The sequence below is a fragment of the Aulonocara stuartgranti genome (genome assembly GCF_965226115.1).
Source record: "Aulonocara stuartgranti genome assembly, chromosome: 11".
Taxonomy (NCBI): Eukaryota; Metazoa; Chordata; class Actinopteri; order Cichliformes; family Cichlidae; genus Aulonocara; species Aulonocara stuartgranti.
Window position 1 is genome coordinate 33,152,317 of NC_138947.1, and position 21,623 is coordinate 33,173,939.

At 40.7% G+C, this 21,623-nt stretch overlaps 2 protein-coding genes across 2 annotated transcripts in view; one reads left to right on the forward strand and one right to left on the reverse strand.

Moving 5' to 3' along the window:
* The window catches only part of LOC309717771 (uncharacterized protein), a 352,978-nt gene that overhangs the window by 198,583 nt on the left and 132,772 nt on the right, over positions 1-21,623 (reverse strand). The gene's annotated exons all lie outside the window — the stretch shown is intronic.
* The window catches only part of LOC309717776 (low-density lipoprotein receptor class A domain-containing protein 4-like), a 272,052-nt gene that overhangs the window by 127,730 nt on the left and 122,699 nt on the right, over positions 1-21,623 (forward strand). Inside the window, exon 3 of the mRNA XM_082552603.1 lies at positions 12,189-12,329. Within this exon, the coding sequence (XP_082408729.1) occupies positions 12,189-12,329 (141 nt within the window). The remainder of the gene's footprint in view (positions 1-12,188; positions 12,330-21,623) is intronic.

The following is a 21,623-nucleotide window of genomic DNA, read 5'->3' on the forward strand; positions in this document are numbered from 1 at the left end:
TAGCACAATGACAGCTGGAGTAGATTCCAGACCTTGGGTTATTAAAAGGAGACATTTTTACTCTTTTTAGTTGTGAAGTTTGTTTGTAATGTAGCTGATTTAGCGCCGGTGTGTGTGGCTGCTCATCTGTCACTCCCAACTTTGTGTGTGTTTATATTATTTCTGACCCATGTCGTTCACAAAACAAGGCTGAGGTGTGATCACCAGACACTACTGGACCTCCAACCTCTGGTACAAAATATTGTGTCATTTGGCGCTGATAGGCAGCAACCCTTGCTCCCAGTTCTACTGGAAATCCTGGGTTACCTGTACTGGGTTCCCACGCTGCCTTCCAGGTGAAAGCATCATTGTCGCCGGGGCAAACAAAGCGGTCGGCTGGTGAAGCTGAAGGTTTCCCTGAGGAATCTACTGTTTTCCGACCAGCGCATGGGTTGTTCCCAAGATTGTTGGGGAAGCCAAGATGAGCAATACCAGGACACGAAACTGAGGCTCTCTAGGTACTCTACAACCACCAGATTCTTTTATAAATGGAAATATAGAGAGTTTACAACAAGGAGCAAACCACTGGTTTGAACAAGATTAAACAGAAAACATTTAAAAGAACTGCACAGGTTTGAAAAACCACGATTAAATTATACCAGAATAATGAGAAAAGTAAAATATGGGAGAGAAAGAAACGTTTCAGTACCTGAAGCATACCACATCATCTGTCAAACATAGTTGAGGCAGTTCTATGACATGGACATGTTTGGCTGCCAGTGGAATGAGGCCACTGGTGTTTATTGATGACATGACTGCGGATAGTCAGGATCATTTGTAAAGTGTGCAAAGCTGTGGTCTCTGCTCAGAGTCAGGAAAACACTGCAAAACTAATCACACAGTTCTTCACAGTGCAAATGGATAATGACCCAAAGATAATGGTAAAAGCAACAAAGAGCTCCTCAAGGCAAGAAATGTGATATTCTTTAGTGGCCAAGTCAGTCCAGCTGATCTCAGCCTAGAAGTGCAAAAAGGAGCAACTGGAGGTAGCTGCAGTAAAGGGAGGAAGCACAGCATGCGGCAATGCCCATGGGTTCTAGACTTCAGGCAGTCACCAACTCCACGATATTTTTATTCTAGTTTTAAAAACGATCCCCATACATGTTCGTTTTTTTTATTATTACTTGTAAGTATCTGAAATTGGGGACTGTGTATAAAAAAGCCTAATCAGTTACTGCAAAACTTCAGTCAACTGGGGGTCTATGCATAAAAGGGGTCTTAATGTGCTCTTAAACAGTTTCTGAACCATGCAGACTTTTTATAAAACTCCATGACTTAAAGCTGAAATTCTGCACTTTAATCACGTATTATTTAGGGCTGAACGATATATCGCATTTGCGATAATATCGCGACATGATCAAGTGCAATTTTCTAACCGCAAAGGCTGCGATTATACTCTGGACATGTCCAAATTCATGGGCTGCATCCTCCTGAGGCCGCATTTGTAGACCGATTACGTCACAGCGACGCGCCGAAGGCTGTCCAAATTACTACCATATCCCAGAATTCATAGCGCGGCCCAGCCAAACTCCAGTTTCCAGCAATGGCGGCCGCTACTAAGTTTTAAAATTACTCATACTAATCTTTCTGGGTCACAAAATAAACTTTTAACATATTTTCAGGCGAGAAAGTAGTTGTGTAAACATCAAATATCTGCTCGGTTTATCAAGATATCCCATATTTGCAAAAGTGCTTCGACGTTTTCAGAGGCGTCTGCTACCCACCAGCTCGACAGCTAGCCGGGAGCTCGAGGGTTACTGATGCGGCCGAGAACGGCACAACTCCCGGCACATCATTTTCAGATCACCGCGGAGTTTCGCTGCTCGGGTTAAACGTAATATATAAGTCACTTAGACAACCTAAAAATGTTATTGTTGGGCTTTTTTCAGTGTTTTGTTTGTTCGTGAGTAAATCGGTTTGGCTGAGATTAAAGTTATTAGATTAGATAAAATAAAACTTTATTAATCCCCCGGGTGGGTTCCTCCTTGGTTTTCACACAGCTGACTAAACGTCAAACAGAAAACTTATTAAACAGAAGTATGAGACAGTCGAGAATTTACGCCAGTGTCTGGTTATATTTTAGATAGCAAGAAGCAGACGGCCGAGTTTATTAAACTCCACCGAGACAGCGGTGACGCTAATCAGAACTAGACCGTCCAATTTCACGCCTTTAAACTTTAAAGGCGTGTTTGTGTGTGTGTTTATACAATTGCTATTATGTTTGCACTTTATGTGTAATGTTACTGACTGCAGAGATCAGTAAGCTGTGTGTATTTTTTATTTATTAGTTTTATTTATTTAATATTATTTTTTAATTGAATGACTGTCTAGTACTTCACAGATGTCGAAAAACTGAGTGTGGTAAAGCCACTGATTTTTTTTATGTATATTTCTGCAATCTGCACATTGTACTGCCTTTCATTTTAATGTTTACACCAGGGTTCCTTGTCAGCACTTTATGCTCAGATGTTTGTAAGCTAAAAATAAACTATTGTGTATGTTCAAATATACTGTTGTGATTGAAGAAGTTAAATAAAAATGTCAGTCATCAATTCATGCATCACCTCATGTCATCATAACAGAGGTCTGTCTTCCAGGAAAGAACAGTTTAAAATTAATGTAATATAGTATTGGCCATACTATATGATGTATTGCTTGTCTTTGTTTAATAATACAGAAGACAAAGACCTTAAAAAATAATCGCATATCGCATCGCAATCGCAATATTGGGGCAAAAAATCGCAATTAGATTATTTTCCATAATCGTTCAGCCCTAGTATTATTGTCTAATCTAATCTACTGAGGTGATGTACAGAGGCAAAAAAAAACATAAAAATTGAGTCTTCATCCAACACATTACGGACCTGACTGTATTTGCTATTTTTGGAAGTGTTTTCTTGTTTGAACAAAGTCTGGCTGCGTAGCACAGAGGTTTAAGATTATAATGGGGTTCAAGAGGTTAAACAATAGTTTGTCGTAGCAGCAGGTGGCTGTGTGTTCTCATTTCACTTTAAATTCCCTTGACATTTAGCTGAAAACACAGACCGTTAGAGCTGAAGAAAGCACAGGCAGACGACGGTAAGTTAATGAAGTGAACACTGAAAGCATCTTTTTGCTGCACTGTTTTATTACAGAGTTTACAAAATTCACTGTTTTTATTGCTCAAAAGAGTATTTTTTGTAATAAAGTACACCTTTGCTTCTGCTTGTTGTGCAGCCTTTTGATCTGTATCGCTGTCTAAAAAGCGCTCTAAAGATGCACAAGTGCTCTTTGAGAGTTATTATGCCAAATATAATGAGCAAAATAAAAAAGCTTAAACAGAAAAGATGCGTTTCAAAAGATTTCCAGAATTGCCTGCGCAGTTTCGAAATTGTCAAGGTTTTATATTGTCATGAAGAAATAGCATCACCGGTAATGTAAGCGTGTTTTTCGAACAAACAGCGCTCCTCTCGACCGTGACCTCTCGTATACTTTCACTTACACTATCATATAGTAGACGGTCTTCTTGTTTAACCGAGCCCTCGCGAGTGCTTTTGTTTGCCTCCTGCTCATTTTTTTCCCTTTATTCTTCAGGTAAACGCATATGCTGATCAGATCTTGACAGAACTTGAACCTCTGTGTCGAACATATTCATATCACGCTAATTAACTTGTGTGTGTGTGTCTGGGGAGGGGTTAATTGTTGTCTCACTTCAGTATTTCAGTAAAGCCTTTTCTTCAAATTCACGTGACACTTTTGAGTGTTGCTTGAGAGCAAGAAAGAGAAGAGCAGTGGAGGAGAAAGATGCTGGCTGGTAGATGGGAGAAGTAAAAGCAAAACCACAAAGTGAGAAGATGGACAACTGAGGAAGGAAGACAAGATGAGAGAGTAATAGGGAGTAATAGAGCTGGAGAGCCGAGGATAGACGGAAGAGGAGACGAGACTGAAAAAGAGTGGGGCTAGACGGACGATCAGGGTAATAGTTGAGACAAAATGAAAGACAGAGCGAGGAGAGGAGAGGCTGGGCAAGTCACCGAGGCTTCACTAATTGCCACTCAGAAGGAGGGGACAGGGCTCTTTCCAAAGAACGGTCATGCTGGTCTGTTCTTTGAATCGGATCTGTGTTCCTGCCCCTCCTCCCTCTGCCAGCGTCTAGACAAGAGCAGAACAAGCTGTTCTTGTTATGGGAGGAAGAGGATAAAATGTGCAGTGTCATTAGGTCGCTCACTGCCAGCCGGGCAAATCGGAAGAACTCGCACCAGAAGCGGGCCTGCAAGGTGTTTGCTCGGAACCGTTCTGTACGTGCACGTACAAGCCTGGGCGCCTGCGTTCGCGTGTGTTGATTAACCGCAGCAAAACACAGCAGCTCCCCACCTTCCCAACCACTGTAATGAATTTGATTAAAATGCTTCCTTCTACTTTTCCTCTGAAGGTTTTCTCTTTTTTTTTTCCAACCTTCCATCTTCCATTTATTACCACACCAAGGACAAATAGTCTCACAGAAAAAAGGAAGAATCCAAACCAGAAGTGTGGAGAATCTGGCTGAGACTTGATTAGAGCCGTCGATTAGACCTGCGTAATCGCATTAAGTAATGAGTTTGGCACGCAGGAGTCAAAGCTGATTTGTTACTATGGCGAAGGCATCATTTAGCTGAACATTTCAGCAGGAGTCGTGTAAATAAGTCCAATTTTATCCGCCTCACGTACCGTCCACAAATCAAGCAGGACCATTTGCGAGACTGAACATGTGCAACTTTTCTGTTCTTGTTTCCATTTGTGTTTTCAAAGTAAAACGCAGAACTAAGCATGTTGATTCTGATTACCTTAATTAACGTGTTAAGGGAGTCACACAGATGGATCATAACTGTCTCGTTTCTTGTTCAGTCTGGTTCTGATGGGTCCCTGTGACATCTGTGCTATTACTGTGTTGGACACAGTTTTTATGTTTTTATAACAGGACCTGGGGTTTGGCTATGTGCAAATAAGTCATTATCTTCAGTTCATATCAGTTTATGCTCACATGATCACATGCATATGACATGTTGGAGTGTCCTAGCAGTGCATCAAGTAAGACAGGACAACTGAGGAAAACTGTAACTGAGCAAAAACACTGAGAGACAATGCTCCAACCCAACTATCCACACTTGGAGTCATGAACACAAGTGCACATTCACACTCCTTCACGACCAACAACTTATTATTATTCACGTCCAGACTTTACAAAATTACAGCAGGACACCCACACACACACTTATCACACGATACAAGGGTTAGTTTTAGTTAATGACAGACAAAAATATAGTGTTTCTTTCTTGAAGACAGGAATCACCAAAAATTAACCATTATTTCAGGCAGACTAAGGTCCCATCCGCCAGCAACCACTCACCAGCTGGTTAGGCATTTCCCCCTAACAACCAGAGGTCACTGACTGGTCTGTAAGCGTGTAAGATTAAGGCCTAATAAGTCAAACTCACTTGTCCTGCTGATATATCCGCTGATCTCTGTGACAACTTATATCAGCTGAAACCCTTCTTCATATCCAATTAGATGTCCAGTATAGGGCCATAGTTGTTACATTTGCAACCCACCTCAGCGCCCCGTTTTCATAGTATGTCTGACCTAATCAGTGTCATATCTGTATATGAAGATATTTGATAGTTCAAGGTAAAAAGACTGCATGAGAGGGGAAGAGTGAGGAATGATGCACAATAAAGGATAATCATTGTTTGGAAGATACATGAGCTTCATAACATGTATGTGTGAGTTATGAGAGGTCCTTCTTAATCTGGTTTGACTCTGGCCATCATGTCCTGTGTTTAAACGCTACAATATTGGCATAAAAGTAGGCTGACCCATCGGGACAGAAGACAGCCATTTAACCGATGATTGACCCGACACCATATAAACAGACTAACACGACTTGTTCAGCTTTCTTTCCCGTTATGTTACTTTTTCTATAACATGCACATGACACTGACCAGTGGCAGCTTAAGATGTTCTTGTGCGTAGAATATAAAAGTACTATATTGACTACTTTGACCCAAAATCTTTCGAAGGTGTTTGCTTGGGTTGAGATATAGTGACTCCGAATAACCCCTTTGAACAGCCTTTGGATGAATGGTTTCATTGAAAGGCTGTCCAGTTAGACTCCACTTCAATACAGATAGAAAATGTTTCATCATAGAATAAATATGACAACTGCAAACCCCGTTTTTTAATCGTTTGCGATGGGCCTTGAATCTAACCGAACAAACAAATTAAAACCATGTCAGCTAAATGTCCCCCGATATAACAGAGCCACCAGATCCTGTCACTGTAAGGGTCAAGGGTTAAGGTTTGTCTTTTCATTCGTCACAAGTCTGCATCTGTGAACGCTACGTTAACAGTAGGGGTTAAATTCTTCAAGAATTCAGCTAGTTTCATAAGATGGCAGTTCATTCAATACATTAAGATCACGAGAATACCCACAATCCTTTTGGGCAACACCAGGCTGAATGTAAAATTGTGTTTCTTTGTTTTAAAAAAACAAAACAAAAACTCCATCAAGCACCTTTGATTTGGGAATATACAGAATATAAGCACGAAATGTTGCCTTCAGTTATTTAATTTAGTCTCCTACGAGTCCTCCAACATGGAAGTGTAATTATTCCTGTCAGCTGATTGCGCGCTTTAGTGGAGAGTATTCCCAGGCAAAGTTTTAATGAAATAAAAGCAAACCAAACCACTCTAGACCTGCTCACTTTGCCCAGCTCTGTCTGTGGTTCACATTACATGTTAGTGTTCACTAACATGTTCACAGTACGTGTCACAGGTTTTGTGTTTCATAAGTGATGTTTGTTGCAAGCAGGAACATTTTTTGAAATTTCTCTCTAAATTATCCATCTGAGGAAAAACAACTTTTGTCTGTCTGAGTTCAAAAACATATCCATGGAAATGACATGCAGGTGAACACGCCTCCACATCTCAATTACTATTTGCTAAAGTTTGTGTGAGTTTTAATTACAGTAATAATGATGTTGGCTGTGGTGAACCAGAGACCATTTTTACCAGTGAAACTGTGCATCTTTACTTCAAAATGAGCTGTGTTTGTTCACTCGATATTCAGGAGCCCCGGTGAATGATCAAGTATTAGAGTAAATACACGGTACAGCTAATGGGTTGCTGTTCAGGCTACAGTATAATTGGTAATTCAGGCACAGTTCACACACTTAATTATTAAACGGTGCTCAGTCTGACTAGTGTGCACTTGCTCTGTCTAATGTAGAAAAATGAAATGTGAAAAATTCACATAGTGTCTCTCCCTGAAATGATGATGCAGTTACTTTGAATAATCCACAAACTGGGTTCTGGTCTTTATACAGAAGAGGAAACAGTGTCAATTGTTGACTTTCTGGATGATGTTGAATAAGAAAAGGGATAAAAACACTTACAAGTGTTTTTCTGCAGAAAACTAAAAGAAGAATTTCAATAACTTCCAAACGTCTCTGTAGAAGATATTTCAGAATTTCTGCTAGCAGCCTGGTCTTTACTCTTACGTAGGTATTTACTTGTTGCAACTATATCCATCACGGACCATGGACCATGACGGTGATAAGACTGATTGCATGGCTCTATTCTAGGAGCTCTTGGCACTCCCATGTGCATGAAAATCCCAAGGCAGACAAGGCTCAAACGGCATAAAGCAGAACAGGCATCAACAACAATTTAACACTGATTCCAGCTTGAAAGTAACAGCTGGGTTGGAGGTGTGTTGTAAAGCAGCTTGTATATTTACAGCGACTGTAGACAAGTTAAAGCAACTTAGGCCTTAGTTACACAGGCCTAAAGACCAGCCAGCACCCTGCCCCCGGCAATCTACATTCGCTAGGGAAACATTTGTATTCTTCAACCTGTTGGTAAGTGCAGGCTGGCTGTCACTGGGTAAAACCAGTTTCAAAGACTGTACTGGCCCCATTTTGTCGCTATCAGGTTGTCACAGTTGCATGTAGTTTGTGTGGAAGATGCTCTCTTGTCTGCAAATTTTAATTAGCCATTGAAAAAAGTTGATGTAACTAGATGCAAACTAGAAATAGAGAAAGTTACCTTTCAAAGTAAAACTTCTTTATTACTGCTGAAATGAACCCATTTCAAAAGGTGCAGCTTTTATTTTGAATGTTCAGAGTTTATGGCTTGCGTTGCACTCTTCAGTTTTACTACCGTAAAGTGATTAATTGTTCAGTATCTACAATTAAGTCTGTGAAGGACATCAGCTGTGCCCTGCTGAGCTTATCCTTGAGTTTCATTTTATAGTTAGCCACATGGCAAGTGATTGACTTGAGTAGTTATGGTTTTATTGTGGTACCTTTTCTTGAAAACGCTTAAAAGAAACTAAATTTTGCCCTTGGTTTTACCTTTTGGGGTGAACTGGTCATCATCATTCAATTTTAGTTTTGTTTTTATCATTAATGTTTTTTTGTGGGGAAAACAAAAAAGAAGAATCTGCTTTTGTAGTTGACCTTGTGAAAAGATGCAAGAATTAAAAAATCTGTATCATGTGTAAAAGCACAAGATATTGCCCAAAGCATTTTGCATATCTCTCTTTGTAGTTCAGAGATGTTACATTTTTTAATCCAAAAACTGTTCCAATTTGTCAGAAGCCTAGTGCCTACTAGCACTTGCAATGTAACTTGACCGGTGACACAGAGATTCTGGTGTTTTATTAGTATCAAGTAGAGAGGGGTTTCTTTTATTTAACTTCACACTGCCAGTAGCATACCTTAAGGACATTTATTAGACTTCAAACAGCCAACCTGTACTGGAAACAAATGCCTTCTTTCCTTTATAAGGTACAGTTCCCAAAAGGAGGTCGTGTCTTGAAGAACAAGGCGAGCTCCACAAATTTTACACCACCAAAGTCTGCTTACCAGTACTGGGGAATACAACTGCATATGTGATTTAAGTTTTATGCAGCCTTTGATGCCTGTAGTGTGAAGTCTGATAAATGTGATGTCACTTGAATAAAAAACAGGTGGGTCAGAGAAAATAAAATCTTGAGGTGTGGAGACAGAGAAAGTGATCTCTGCAGCCCCTCGTCTTTGCTGCAGGCTAGCAGCTCCAGGCTGTATCAGCTAATAACAGCATAACCAAGAGGACTGGATAGAGCACTCAGAGAATTGCTTGCCTAGTGCATAAGCCAAAAAAGTTTTCTACTTTCTAACTTTGCTTTCTTGATGATCAGAACAGGTGCTAATTAGTAAGTAAGTAAAACTTTGTGGATTGATGATTCATAACATAGTGAAGACCCGCCTTGTTGGCGTTATATATGTCACACCACGGAAAAAAGTGCCCAGAGAATCCCGCGTGACCAAAATTATAACAACTTACTGATGAGTCTTTTGAAGTGGTTGCTTGGACAAGGCCCTCAAACATTTGGTAGCCTATTCCACTCTTCAAAGTGACTTTGGCGCATCAGAACAATGATAAATCTGCAATAAGATGAGTCAGTCTGCCCCTGGTCTGCTATCAGTTTGTGAGTGAATGGGGTTGATTTGGTGATTACATCCAATCTGTTTGTGATAATAAAAATAAATATTTACTGTGATAAACTGACAAAAATCACAAGTCTGTAGTCTGGTGCAAATCTACTGCTTACATTCAGAGTCCAGCCTGAACCTCAAAGATGTGAAACAGAAATTCCTCAACAAATAGTTACGCAGTAATTAATTACTTTAACCGCATTACATTTTTCTGTCATGCAGTAACTTAAGTAAGTTAATACATAACAGCTGCAATTATGTTGTTATTTGTGTTACAAACACCAGATTTCAGTAAGTGTGCCTGGATGAAGGAAATGGTGGAGCATTCTACAGCGTTTGAGGAGTGAGAGTATGGACATGTGTGTGAGGGCAAAGTGCAAGCTGGGTTTAAGACAGAAACAACTGTATTATATTGATGGTGCACCTTGTGCTGTCGGCAAGCATCTGCACAGATGGCATGTTAACACAAAGCTAGCCAAGAACCCAGCGTAATGCTAAAGCTGAGTGTATGCAGACCCCAGTTCAGCTGCCAGAGCCTGAACTTCAGCAGTTAACAAAAGCAGTGATAAGCAGTCAAGCTTGTAGCCTCTGTTTCTACCTGTTTGTGTTTCTACGGTTGACTCATTATGGCGATTTCAAGTCTCTTTTGGCTAGTTTTCAGGTGTTGTGTTGTCAGTTTTGTGTTCATACATTAAAACTAAAAGAAATAGTGTGTGTGTGTGTGTGTGTGTGTGTGTGTGTGTGTGTGTGTGTGTGTGTGTGTTGTCATTACGATAGGGATTCTTCATTGTTGTTGGTTAGGCATTTGTAACCTGAGGTTAGCCTGATAGTTATGTGACAAGCTATTTCAGATCATTTTACGGATTGAAGCACATTAACATTCAATTCAATTCAATTCAATTTTATTTATATAGCGCCAAATCACAACAAAAGTCGCCTCAAGGCGCTTCATAGATACAGAGAAAAACCCAACAATCATATGACCCCCTATGAGCAAGCACTTTGGCGACAGTGGGAAGGAAAAACTCCCTTTTAACAGGAAGAAACCTCCGGCAGAACCAGGCTCAGGGAGGGGCGGCCATCTGCTGCGACCGGTTGGGGTGAGAGAAGGAAGACAGGATAAAGACATGCTGTTACATGCAGTTACATTAACATGTAACTGCATGTAACAAGTAGTGTTAAGTAATGAACTGCATTACTTTTAGGAGAAGAAACGAGTAATCTGTAACACATGACTTTTTTTGTTACCATCCCAAAAACTGGGATCTTCTATTTAAAGCATCACTTTTACAGGTGGTGGTCATGATGGATTGTGGGTAGTCTACGCACCAGATGTTGATAACCCATAGTGCAAGGAACTAAAAAGAAAAGACTGCATCTACACTAAGAGCTGTTGTCACAGTGCTGGCATAGAGTGCATAGAGTTTTTTCTTCCTTAGAGTAAAAACTAGCGACAATTTAAGGAAATTTTTACTATTTTTTTTTCTTGATTTTTTAAAATACTCGTTTCCATTCAGCATAAATGCATTTTTCCTCCACGTATAATCGAAAAACATATCAATCATAATGTGTCACAGGAAAAACCATCACAGTCTGTACGAGTGCACATCAACACTGTCATTCATGTCTCGCTGTTCTTGCAGTCGGTGAAGTTCTGGCGAACTCGGTGTGAGTGCAGCTCTCACGTATCGGCTTCACTAAAAACACACAAATAACACTCTGAGCCACACTAACATGGCCTTGCTTTGTGGTGCATCAAACACTTTGTTGTTATTATTCTTATTTGTTACGATTAAAGCTCTACATGATTACACACACACACACACACATATATATACTTTCCCATTTACAGTTTGGAGGGTTTTTATGTTTTTTTCAAACCAGATAGCGCTAATCAGACGTATTAATATTTAGAGGGAGAGAAGCATTTTGGTAATAGCCGTGACGGGACCACATTACGGTTCAGGGCTGCGGCACATCAAAGGGCCGTTTGAAAGAGCTGTTTATTTATTTGTTGTTTTGAACGGGAGACCACTTTTTTGTCTGACCTTGTTTCTGTGTGAACTCAGCACATTAACTCTGCTTTGTATTTGAGCTTACAGGTAAAAAAAAAAAAAAACCTCATTCCACGCGACCTTGCACATTCTGAAGCGTAGATAACGGGGAGGATTTCACATAACAGTCCAGCATTTGAACATTTTGTTGTCTGTGCGGTTTATCAATGCTTTTACACATTTTAGAGCTCGCCTGAATGCACTACTACTGCAGTGACACTGGTGTATGTGTGTGGGCGGACTTTTTTTTTTTCAACTTGTGTTTTTCTCTCTCTTTCCCTCTTTTGTAACATGTATTTTTACCAAAAGGCATTTTTATATATATATTTTAATTTTCCACTATGGTTTGATTGTGATTGTTTCTAAATGTTTTTTTTTTTTAATTATAGATCTTTCCAGAGCAGAGAAGAAGCAGACTAATTCTTTAAAAGATGATTATGACTCTGGGATCTTGAATGAATAGAACATTTTGTTCTGATAGGAAACAAAATGTGGTATTAACATCAGGCTTTGCCTCATTTCAATGTACAGCTTCAGACAACTAAATGTTTGTTATTCTTGCTAAGAAATGTAACATGTCTTTTATTCCCTCACCGTACAGAGTGCAAATTCCACTGCACCAATGGGAATTGCTTGCGTCTGGGCTCGCTGATCTGCAACCAGCTGAATAACTGTGGGGACAACAGCGATGAGGAGAACTGCCCTGTGGTCACCCAACACCCTCCGCCGGGCATCTTCAACTGTGAGTGTTGCAGGATGCTGTTACACATCTGTGTCTCTATCTGTCTACCTCAAACCATCAAACCACACCAACGCATCCTCTCTCTGCTTTGCCTCACTTCTGATTTTGCCCCACCGGGGACAAGGGTTTGGGGTTTTGAGCTTTTCTCATGGGTGTTGCAAACTTTCTGACTTCTGCCCCCGGCACTTCACATTCAAAGTTTTTAAATGGTGCAATAGTTAACTTCACACTTACTTTTATCATTCATCAAAGTACTTTTGGCATGTTGTTGTTTTACATTGATCCATCACTTCAGTGTAATCCTAATGAAGCCGTATAACCTGAAAACCCATGTTTCCTTTGCTACATATCTGGAGCGGTATATTAGTTTCTTCTGTGGACTAAACTACCTGTCCGGTGCAATAGCATGTGTTCGGTCAATAGCAAACCGAGATGGGTTAAGACTCTGTGACAAATGACGAAATGACCCCTGAGCTCTATGTGTGCAATGCCCAAGCTGACACAAACTGACCTGAGACCTGCTTCCTAGTATACTTAGTCTAATTTCAGAGAAACGTGAGTTTACTCAAATGCAAAACTAATCATCTGGAAATTGTGTTGAGGGCTGAAAGCACATGAAATTAATGGCAGGGTAACTGTCACTGCTTGAGAACTTGATTTCAGTTGCATGTTGTATTGTTTTGTGACGTCATCCTTGCTTATCAGTATAAGGGAACAAAGTGTACAGGCATTATACCAAATCTATATACCGCACCCTCTCATCCCTACCGCCAGCACCAGCCACCTGCTTCTAGCTCCTGCTGAGCACCACTGTCCAGGGAACAAGATGAGAGTGTTCCCTTGACTCGTCACAATCAATGAAAACACAGAAGGGGAGTGAGAGAGAGAGAGATGTTGAGAGGGGGAGATGGAAAGAGAGGTGCAGAGAGAGGGAGAGAGAGACAGACAGAGAGAGAGAGAGAGGGTGAAGGACACCACTGGGCTTCAATGGCTGTCTGCCAGGCCACTTTGATGTGCTGCGGCGCTCTCTTTCAACAACTTTTAGGAGGAGAGGGAAAACTTTTTACAGCAGCACTTTCATCCTTGGCTCCATGAGAGAGAGAGAGAGAGAGAGAGAGTGAGTGTGTGTGTGTGTGTGTGTGTGTGTGTGTGTGTGTGTCTGGCAGGTTTCTTACCTTCCTCTCCATCTCTTTCTCTCATCTCACCCACCCTCATTCACTCCCCCGCCCTCTACCTTCCTCCCTCAAATGTGTTTCACCTCTCCAACCCCTCCAACCTTGTTGTTTTTTGAATCTATCTCACTTTTTTTTTCTGCTGCTGTCTATCTAAATTTCTGCAGCTCTACAAGGCACAGCAAATGAACATTTTTTATATTTATTTAAATTTTAGGGTGATTTAAATGGGTGGGGGTGGGGGGATAATTTCCAATGGATAGAATCCTCCTGAGCTGGGTGCTTAAAATATTTAGCTATCTAGAGCGGATGTTAATGTAAGAGTCTGCAGCTTGCATTACGGGAAAGCTGCTCAATGAGTGTAATTTTCTGAGCTGGTGCACATTTTCTGTTGATGCCATAGAGACACAAGAAGGGCAGAGAGATGGTTGCAGGGAAAAGAAGGTGAGAGAAAGGACGAAAAACGGAATAGGACGATTACAAAAAAATAAGAAAAAGAGTGCAGGCAGTCTCAGGGGGAGACAAGAGACAAAGAGGGGCTTGAAGTGAGATGGAAGACCAGACAGAGACACAGCCATGGATGGAAAGAGAGGGGGATTAAGAGGAGGAAAGGAGGAAGGGAGAGGGACATAGAAAACGTTTCTGTGTTAATGGAGTTTGCCATCTTGTTGCAGCCGCTGGCTGTTGTCGTGGCGGTGGCAGACAGATGGATCATGAATACTGTCTAGACACACTGCAGCCTGATGCCTGCATCTCACTCCCTGCACCTCCTCTGCTCTCCTCTCCTCTCTAGGTTCCTCACATCTGCTGCCAGCTGCAGTTTAGCACAACAGTGAGAAACAAGAAACCAAGTGTTGTGTTAGACATAGGTAATTTACATTTAAATCAGATCTAATAAAAATGGCATTAAAGAGCATCCAAAGTTTGCTTAGTACCTGTGCTTTTGTGGCAGCCAATTTGATTCATTAAAGTGTGTCTTATAATGCCCCAGAGCTTGCTTCCCTAGATTTAATGCATTTGTTAATAATGTTTTTAATTATGCTCGTGCATCTCCTGTACAGGCTGCTAAAGCTACTGTGAAGAGGAGTAAAGTCAACAGAGGGACAGTTAGCATCGTCTACAATGTTTTTTCATTGAAAAAAGTTCCTTTTAAAGTGAGACAGTGTAGCCTTTAAAAATAATGTCATTCTTTCAAAGGGACCTCAAAGCTCAGTTTAGTGCGTTCAAAATACTAAGGCATTTTGTTGGTACGGGCTCAGTGTGGCCAGTAGCTTATAGTGACTGATGTTAGCTCAGGGGTGGGCAATCTCAGTCCACAAGGGCCGGTGTCCCTGCAGGCTTTAGATCTCTCCTTGGGTCAACACACCTGAATCACATGATTAGTTTGTTACCAGGCCTCTGGAGAACTTCAGGACATGTTGAGGAGCTAATTTAGCCATTTAAATCAGCTGTGTTGGTTCGAGGACACATCTAAAACCTGCAGGGACACCGGCCCTCATGAACTGAGATTGCCCACCCCTGTTTTAGCTAGTGTTAATAAAGTCATAGTCATTGAAGACTTCTGTCTCTATGCTAGTTATACAAGAGAGCAAACTACACTGACAAAATAACAAAGCAACAGTCAGACAGCTCGTGTAAGAAATGATTATTATTATTACAGCAGTAGAGTATACGTAAGGGTTGCTAGGCTCTGAGCTCACTTCTCAAAATAGTGTTCCATACAGAAATTAGAGCGTGATGACTAAAGAGTATGCTGGGATGGTGGAGGGGTTGAAACAGTAGTTTAAAGGAAGTGAGAGCAAGTTATTCAGCTTATCGCCACAACTAAATTTGGAGGGTGTGTTAGGGTATATGATGTGAGGAATGTGAGGCATGTTGGTGTGTATGACACACTGTATCTTGAGTTCCCTGCCTGAATTAGTGTCTAGGCTTTGCTTCGTACTGCTACCTCTCTTTACCTCTTAGCTATAATAGTTGAATTATAGTTAAATTCACATTAGACTAATTACTGATTCAAATTTGGCCAATGTAGGTCCGGTTCTCACTGTTTGGATTGATCAGCTTCATGCATGTGAAGGATTATCATTACCGAGTAGTTTTCAGTTCAGTCCACAGTTTCTAAGCCCAAATGCAGTGCGTCAGGTGAGAGACATGCTCGTCATTAGTTCTTGCTGTTCGCTGGGTTGTGTACCGCAACTTCATTCTACAATGTGAGACAATATCGAGTTCTACTCTACCTTTGAAAGAGAAGCTATCTGGACTGTAGTCCATGCAAGAGGTATTTTGGCTACGCAATAACAGGTTTTACTCACCACATGGACCACTTACAACATTTGGCTTCCTGCAACTTAGTCCACCTTAGTGGCCAACTTAGTGGCACCTTGACGCCCTTTTGACACCCTGGAAGAGACCAAGTAGACGGAAACGTAACAATGTTACAATGAACAATCTTGATCATGGGCCAACTTTAAATCAGGCATGGCTTTAGATTTCTACTGCTCCACTATCAGAAATGTTTAATCACACCTCATATATGCATATAGGATTCTTGTTAACATGATAACCATAGGATTTTGTTATAATGTAACTTCCAAGTGCATTAGAAATATGAATTACTGGAAGATTAAAGGCAAAAACCGAGGTGCCTGATGTGTATGCACATCATGTCAGTCATCTGTCTCAGACTACGTGAGCATTGATGGAGATTGTGGAATACTCTGACAGCACTCCAACATCAATCCAGGCACGAAATGTGGGAATATTTTATGTAAGACTGCTGTTCATGTAACCTGCAGGCATCTGTAAAATGTAAATATCTAAGAAGCACCTTACAGCCAGTATGAACACACTCAAATGCACCTGCATTCACAGCTTTTTTTTTTGTTACCACAGAGCCAGGATGTATTCCTAAGTGGGTGCTTTTGTTAATATATTTGCATTGATAGATATGTTTATGCATGTGTCATCATCTTAGTTATCTATAGTTATTAGTCATATGCAGTCTGGAAATGCTCTTGGGGACCCATGTGGATATTGACAGATGATTGATTTTGCTGTGGGCGGAGCCAAGAAGCTGTAGTACACAGAAATTTTGCAGCATTCCAATGAGGATTTCCCTGCAGCTCTGAGCACATCGTAAGAACATTTTCTGTAAATCTGCAAAGTACTCCTCCAGTAATTTCAGGACATTATTAGGAGTTGTTCATATTGTGATAAGCAGTAGGCACTCCCTATTTTATTATAAAACCACTCCTAAAAAGGACAGTGCAACATGTCAGGCTTAAAAAAGCTTATAGCAAATAGGATAAAAATATGAGGAAGGCACACGCAGGTTCTTTGTGTCCAGTGAACTACATTTGATGCAGATGCAGATTATGTCCGCTTGGTGTTAGAGTGCCAGAGTAGTAGCACGTACACTATTAAAGTAGCATTATTACTCTAAATAGCAGGAAAAATCCTTGTGGAGGCCCAAGTGACCTTTGAAAAGTAATGGCTGTGTAAAGCACCATTTAGCCCATGAGGAACCTTAAGAGAGCTTGTGTGTTTTTAAGACTGGGTGAGCGTTGCTTGCTGCCATTTCACTTCAGCCAGGCTTGTCTTGGCTTTCTCACCTTGTTAGGCCCTGCTGAAGTATGAGGAGGGGACAGGGAAGGAGACCAGATGATGGTTCAGATCGATGGTCAACTCTAGCTTAGCCATTGATCCCATTCCAGTGTGAACGGCACTTCAATAGCATCTAGCAAGCCTTCAGGCTGGCTGATTGATTCCGTTTGTCGAGAATCATAACTGAGGAGGCTCATTATTGACTACTCCTCCATCCCAGACAGTCTGAGTGCCTTACACAGTGCTGTTGTCCACCACTGATAGCTTCAATACCTTTTTTTCTGATGCTTTTTTTTTTTTTGTGATACACCATTTCTGAGAAGGAGTCTCAATAAAAAAATGAAGGTCACTGCTGTGCTAAAGGTAAGTGCTTAAGCTTATAGTGGGCCGTATATGCTCTCTTATTCATTTTATTTGAGACTCTGTTAGGATTTTTTTTCATCTGTGTGTGAATCCAGTCTATTAACACTTACTTATTTATGCAGTAAGCGTGGGAAGGTGTTTGATGTTGTCTGGCTTGTATTTTTATGTCCATTTTTTTAGAAAGATTGAAAAGCGCTTCAACTTCAGCGGTAACAGGAACGATTGTCTTTGTGATAAAGCAAAACATGATCTTCAGAACACATGCTCGCTCAAAGCAGTTTACCGTTCTCTTTTTTCATTAGAGATTTACTCAGGATACCGCTTGGTGAGGAATGAACCGTGGCTAAGGATTTGGTGGCCACTCATTGCTAATGTTGAAATTTTTTCCATACTGCAAATGTCTGACATTTACATTACATTATACATTTGTGAAACTGCAATGCTCCAGTAGGCTGTCTTTCATATTTAGTTTTCTAACACCTAAAACCACTACATGAAACAGTTTTGTTATTACTATCATAACTACTACTTCAAAGCTACAAAGATTTCAGTTAACTTTCGCATTACTAAATTCACAGTAAACATAATTATCCAGTTTAGTTGTGTTTTTCTTTCCATTAACTACTGATGGAAACATCTGCTGTAGCTGCTAACAGAACCCACATGTTCACCAGTCAGTCAGTTTGTTTGTTTGTTTGCCAGTTATCGCGGGCTATAAATATAACTATAACGCTAATTGTGAAGCAGAGACAGAACAGCTGAGCTGTGTTGTCTGGGCACACACAGTAGGTGCCAAGACTTTGTTTCTGTACCATTTAGATCAAATCAAGGTTAGGCACCAGTCACAGTGGTATACAGACCTGTCGGCAACCAACTGGCAACTATGTCTCTACAGGAAAATGTGTATTCCATGACTGGTTGCGAGTGGTTGCTTGGGTTCTCTATGAAATTGATTGCCAGAGCCCCATTCACACTAGGCCGAAAGACCAGTCAGTGACCTCTCTGGTAACCACCAGTTGCTAAGCAAAAGTGTCTATTCCGTGAATGGTTGCCAGCGGATGCTGCTGGTTGCTAGTGCGGAATTGGTTGCAAAGTGATATACAGTGTTGCCTTCTACCTTCTAGTGATTGCTTTTATCACTACCTGGTTGTCATGGTTTCCAGTTACATGGAAGACAACAAACAAGACAATCAAGCAACTGAACAAGTGGCAGTGAAACTGTAAAAAATGCAATGTATACCAGAGAGATTTTACTTGATCAGTTATATTTTTAAATATTAACATTTGGGGGTTGGGTTTTTCCCGTTTTTTCCCAATAAGCAGAAGTTAGCAACAAAATAAAAGATTATAGCTTCCCCCCCCCCCCCCCCCCCCCCCCCCCCCCTAAAATCAATAAGGCAGGGTTGGTCCCGTCTAAGGTGGTGGTAACTCTTGTCCATTGTCATCCAGTAACTATTTTTACAAATTAAAACGTGACACTCAGATTAGTGTGGAGCAATTTCACCAAGTCTGAACTATTCAAAATCCTCATCACTGCTGGAGTTTCTCTTCAGGGCTTTTTAATGTGTAGCTTTGTGATATGGCTACCTGATAAGATTAGCTAGTTTTATGTTTTTCAATAGCAGGAATGATATCATCCTTTATACAGATGACATGTCCAGACGTCCATGTTAATTTGATGTTTTAAGCCTTGAGTGGTTTAGGCCATATTCTCTGTGACTGAAGCTGAAAGTGTTTAGCAAACCCCATTATTAGATCTGTCCCAGTGGCCATTCCCATCCCAGTGTTGGTGATCCTAGACGCGTATTATCTTGATTTCTTCTACCGCCCAGCCTGCTCTTACAAGCATCTCTAAAAAATTTTCATCCGTCTTCTTTGCTTCTTTTTTTTTCTCACCCGAGGCTCTCCAACGGTCTCTGCGTCTATTTCCTCCCTGCTTTTCATCACTTAGCCTAATCTCATGGTTGAACAGGCCTCCGGTCAGCTGTCTTCTTTCCCTTTTACGCTCTCTTTTCTATCTTCTCCCTCCCTGCTATCCTATTCCTTATTACCCCATCCCCTCTGCTTCCTTCGTTTGCAATCGCATGTTCCTTTTTACCCACTTTTGACCCTAAAGCCCATGTTAGGTGACTTGCTGTGTAATTATTGTGTCAACATTGGCAGAGTCTCTCGCTGTGCAGCTGTTTTCAATGCCAGGACTTGCTCTCCACTGCGACTCAGAGGTCAATTAGGCAGCAAGTGAATGTAGCTGCGGGATGCCGCTAATTGAATGGGGCCGTTGGGTTTAAAGCATTGATTGTGGAGGGATGGTTTGTGAGCTGATCATTGCTGTGGTGACCTCCAGACCACAGACATACCTCAGAAACGTGTGTGTGTGTGTATGTGTTTGAGTCTAAATTCAGATTGCTATATAAGTGGTCTTAACCTGTCTCCAGTGTCTCCGTTCTACAGGGATGACTTGTTTTGTATTGCTTCTACTGGCACTGCGTTAGACCAGAGTTATATATAGGACAGTAATTCAGTATGAATTAAGAACACACAGTCAATACAAAACAGTGCAATAATGGACAGTTAAAGACGCATGGGTCACAAGCCTTAGTGTCAGTCCCAAGCATGGACAAATGGGAGGGTTGTGTCTGGAAGGGCAAAATCGAAAACATGCGGATCCATCCACCCTAAGTGAGTAAGTAAAAGTTTATTTGTAGCTTGGCAAGTTATGCTGCAGGGAAAAAGCGTCGTCAAAAATAACACCTAAATTTCTGATGCTACGCTTCTGCGAGAGATCCAGATCACTCAGTTGCTGTTTAATGTGGGACACTGCACTGTCCAGTGCAATAATCAAAGTTTCAGTTTTATCTGGGTTTAATTGTAGGTAGTTGTTATTCAACCATTGGTTAATGTTTGTTCAGCAAACTCTTTTTAAACCAAGCTTAAAAGAGCAGTGTAGCTGAATATCGTTGGCAAAAAGATGATAAAACACATCACTAAACTGCTGTATTATGTGGCCTAAAGAAGGAATATTTATTAAAAACAAAATAAATCCCAACATGGAGCCTTGAGGGACTCCACATAGTTGCTCTGCAGATTCAGACATAATCTGGTTTAAGGACACACTAAAACCGCACATCCCAGCAAGATCCCTCAGCCTGTTTAACATTGTAGTATGATTAACTGTGTCAAAAGCTAAGGAGAGGTATTTTAAGACCAAGACTGTGTATTCTCAAGTGTTTCAATGGAATGCATTTTGCAAAAACCAGATTGGAAACAGTCAAAGTTGTTGTGTTTTTCCAAGCAGGCGGTAAGGTGGGCAGCAACTGCCTGCTCACTTACACTCAACAAAAATATAAACGCAACACCTTTGTTACTGCTCCCATTCCCCATGGGATGGACGTAGAGACCTAAAATTCATTCCAGATACACAATATAACCATCCCTCCCAAACAGTGGTCACAAATCAGTCCAAATGTGTGGTAGTGGGCACATCTGCTATATTGAGATAATCCATCCCACCTCACAGGTGTGCCACATCAGGATGCTGATCTGACATCATGAGTAGTGCACAGGTGTACCTCAGACTAGGGCTGCTCGATTATGGCAAAAATGATAATCACGATTATTTTCACTGAAATTGAGATCACGATTATTTGACAATATTTATTTAACCCTTTAAGACCTACTATAGAACCAAGTCCACCAGAGCTTTTTTTTTTTTTTTACATGCTGTAGTGCCATTTGTGGGAGCATTTCAAGTTGCTAAACATCAATACAACTGTTATAGCCCATATTTTAATAATATGTATGCATTAAGTCCATAGTAATTACATAAATTGCAAAAAAGTGCAATAAACTACAAAAAAAATTGAAAATCGCTTTTGTTTTGTTTACATATATTTCTACTTGGAGAAATTTAAGAGGCTTATCCCTCAAAACTTTAAATACAATAAAGTTGCAAAAAATAGTTTACAACAACAGGAAATTTATTTTGAGTGTCTTCATAGTTTTATTTTGGAGATACAGCAATTTTTATATACTGCAGGAAAAACAAAAAACAATCCTATGATGCAAATTTGCAAAGAAAACAGCATGTGCATCATTTCACTGTGGGAAGTGTTACGAACAGCTGATAGGAACGGCAAAGCGTGTTTCTGGAATATTA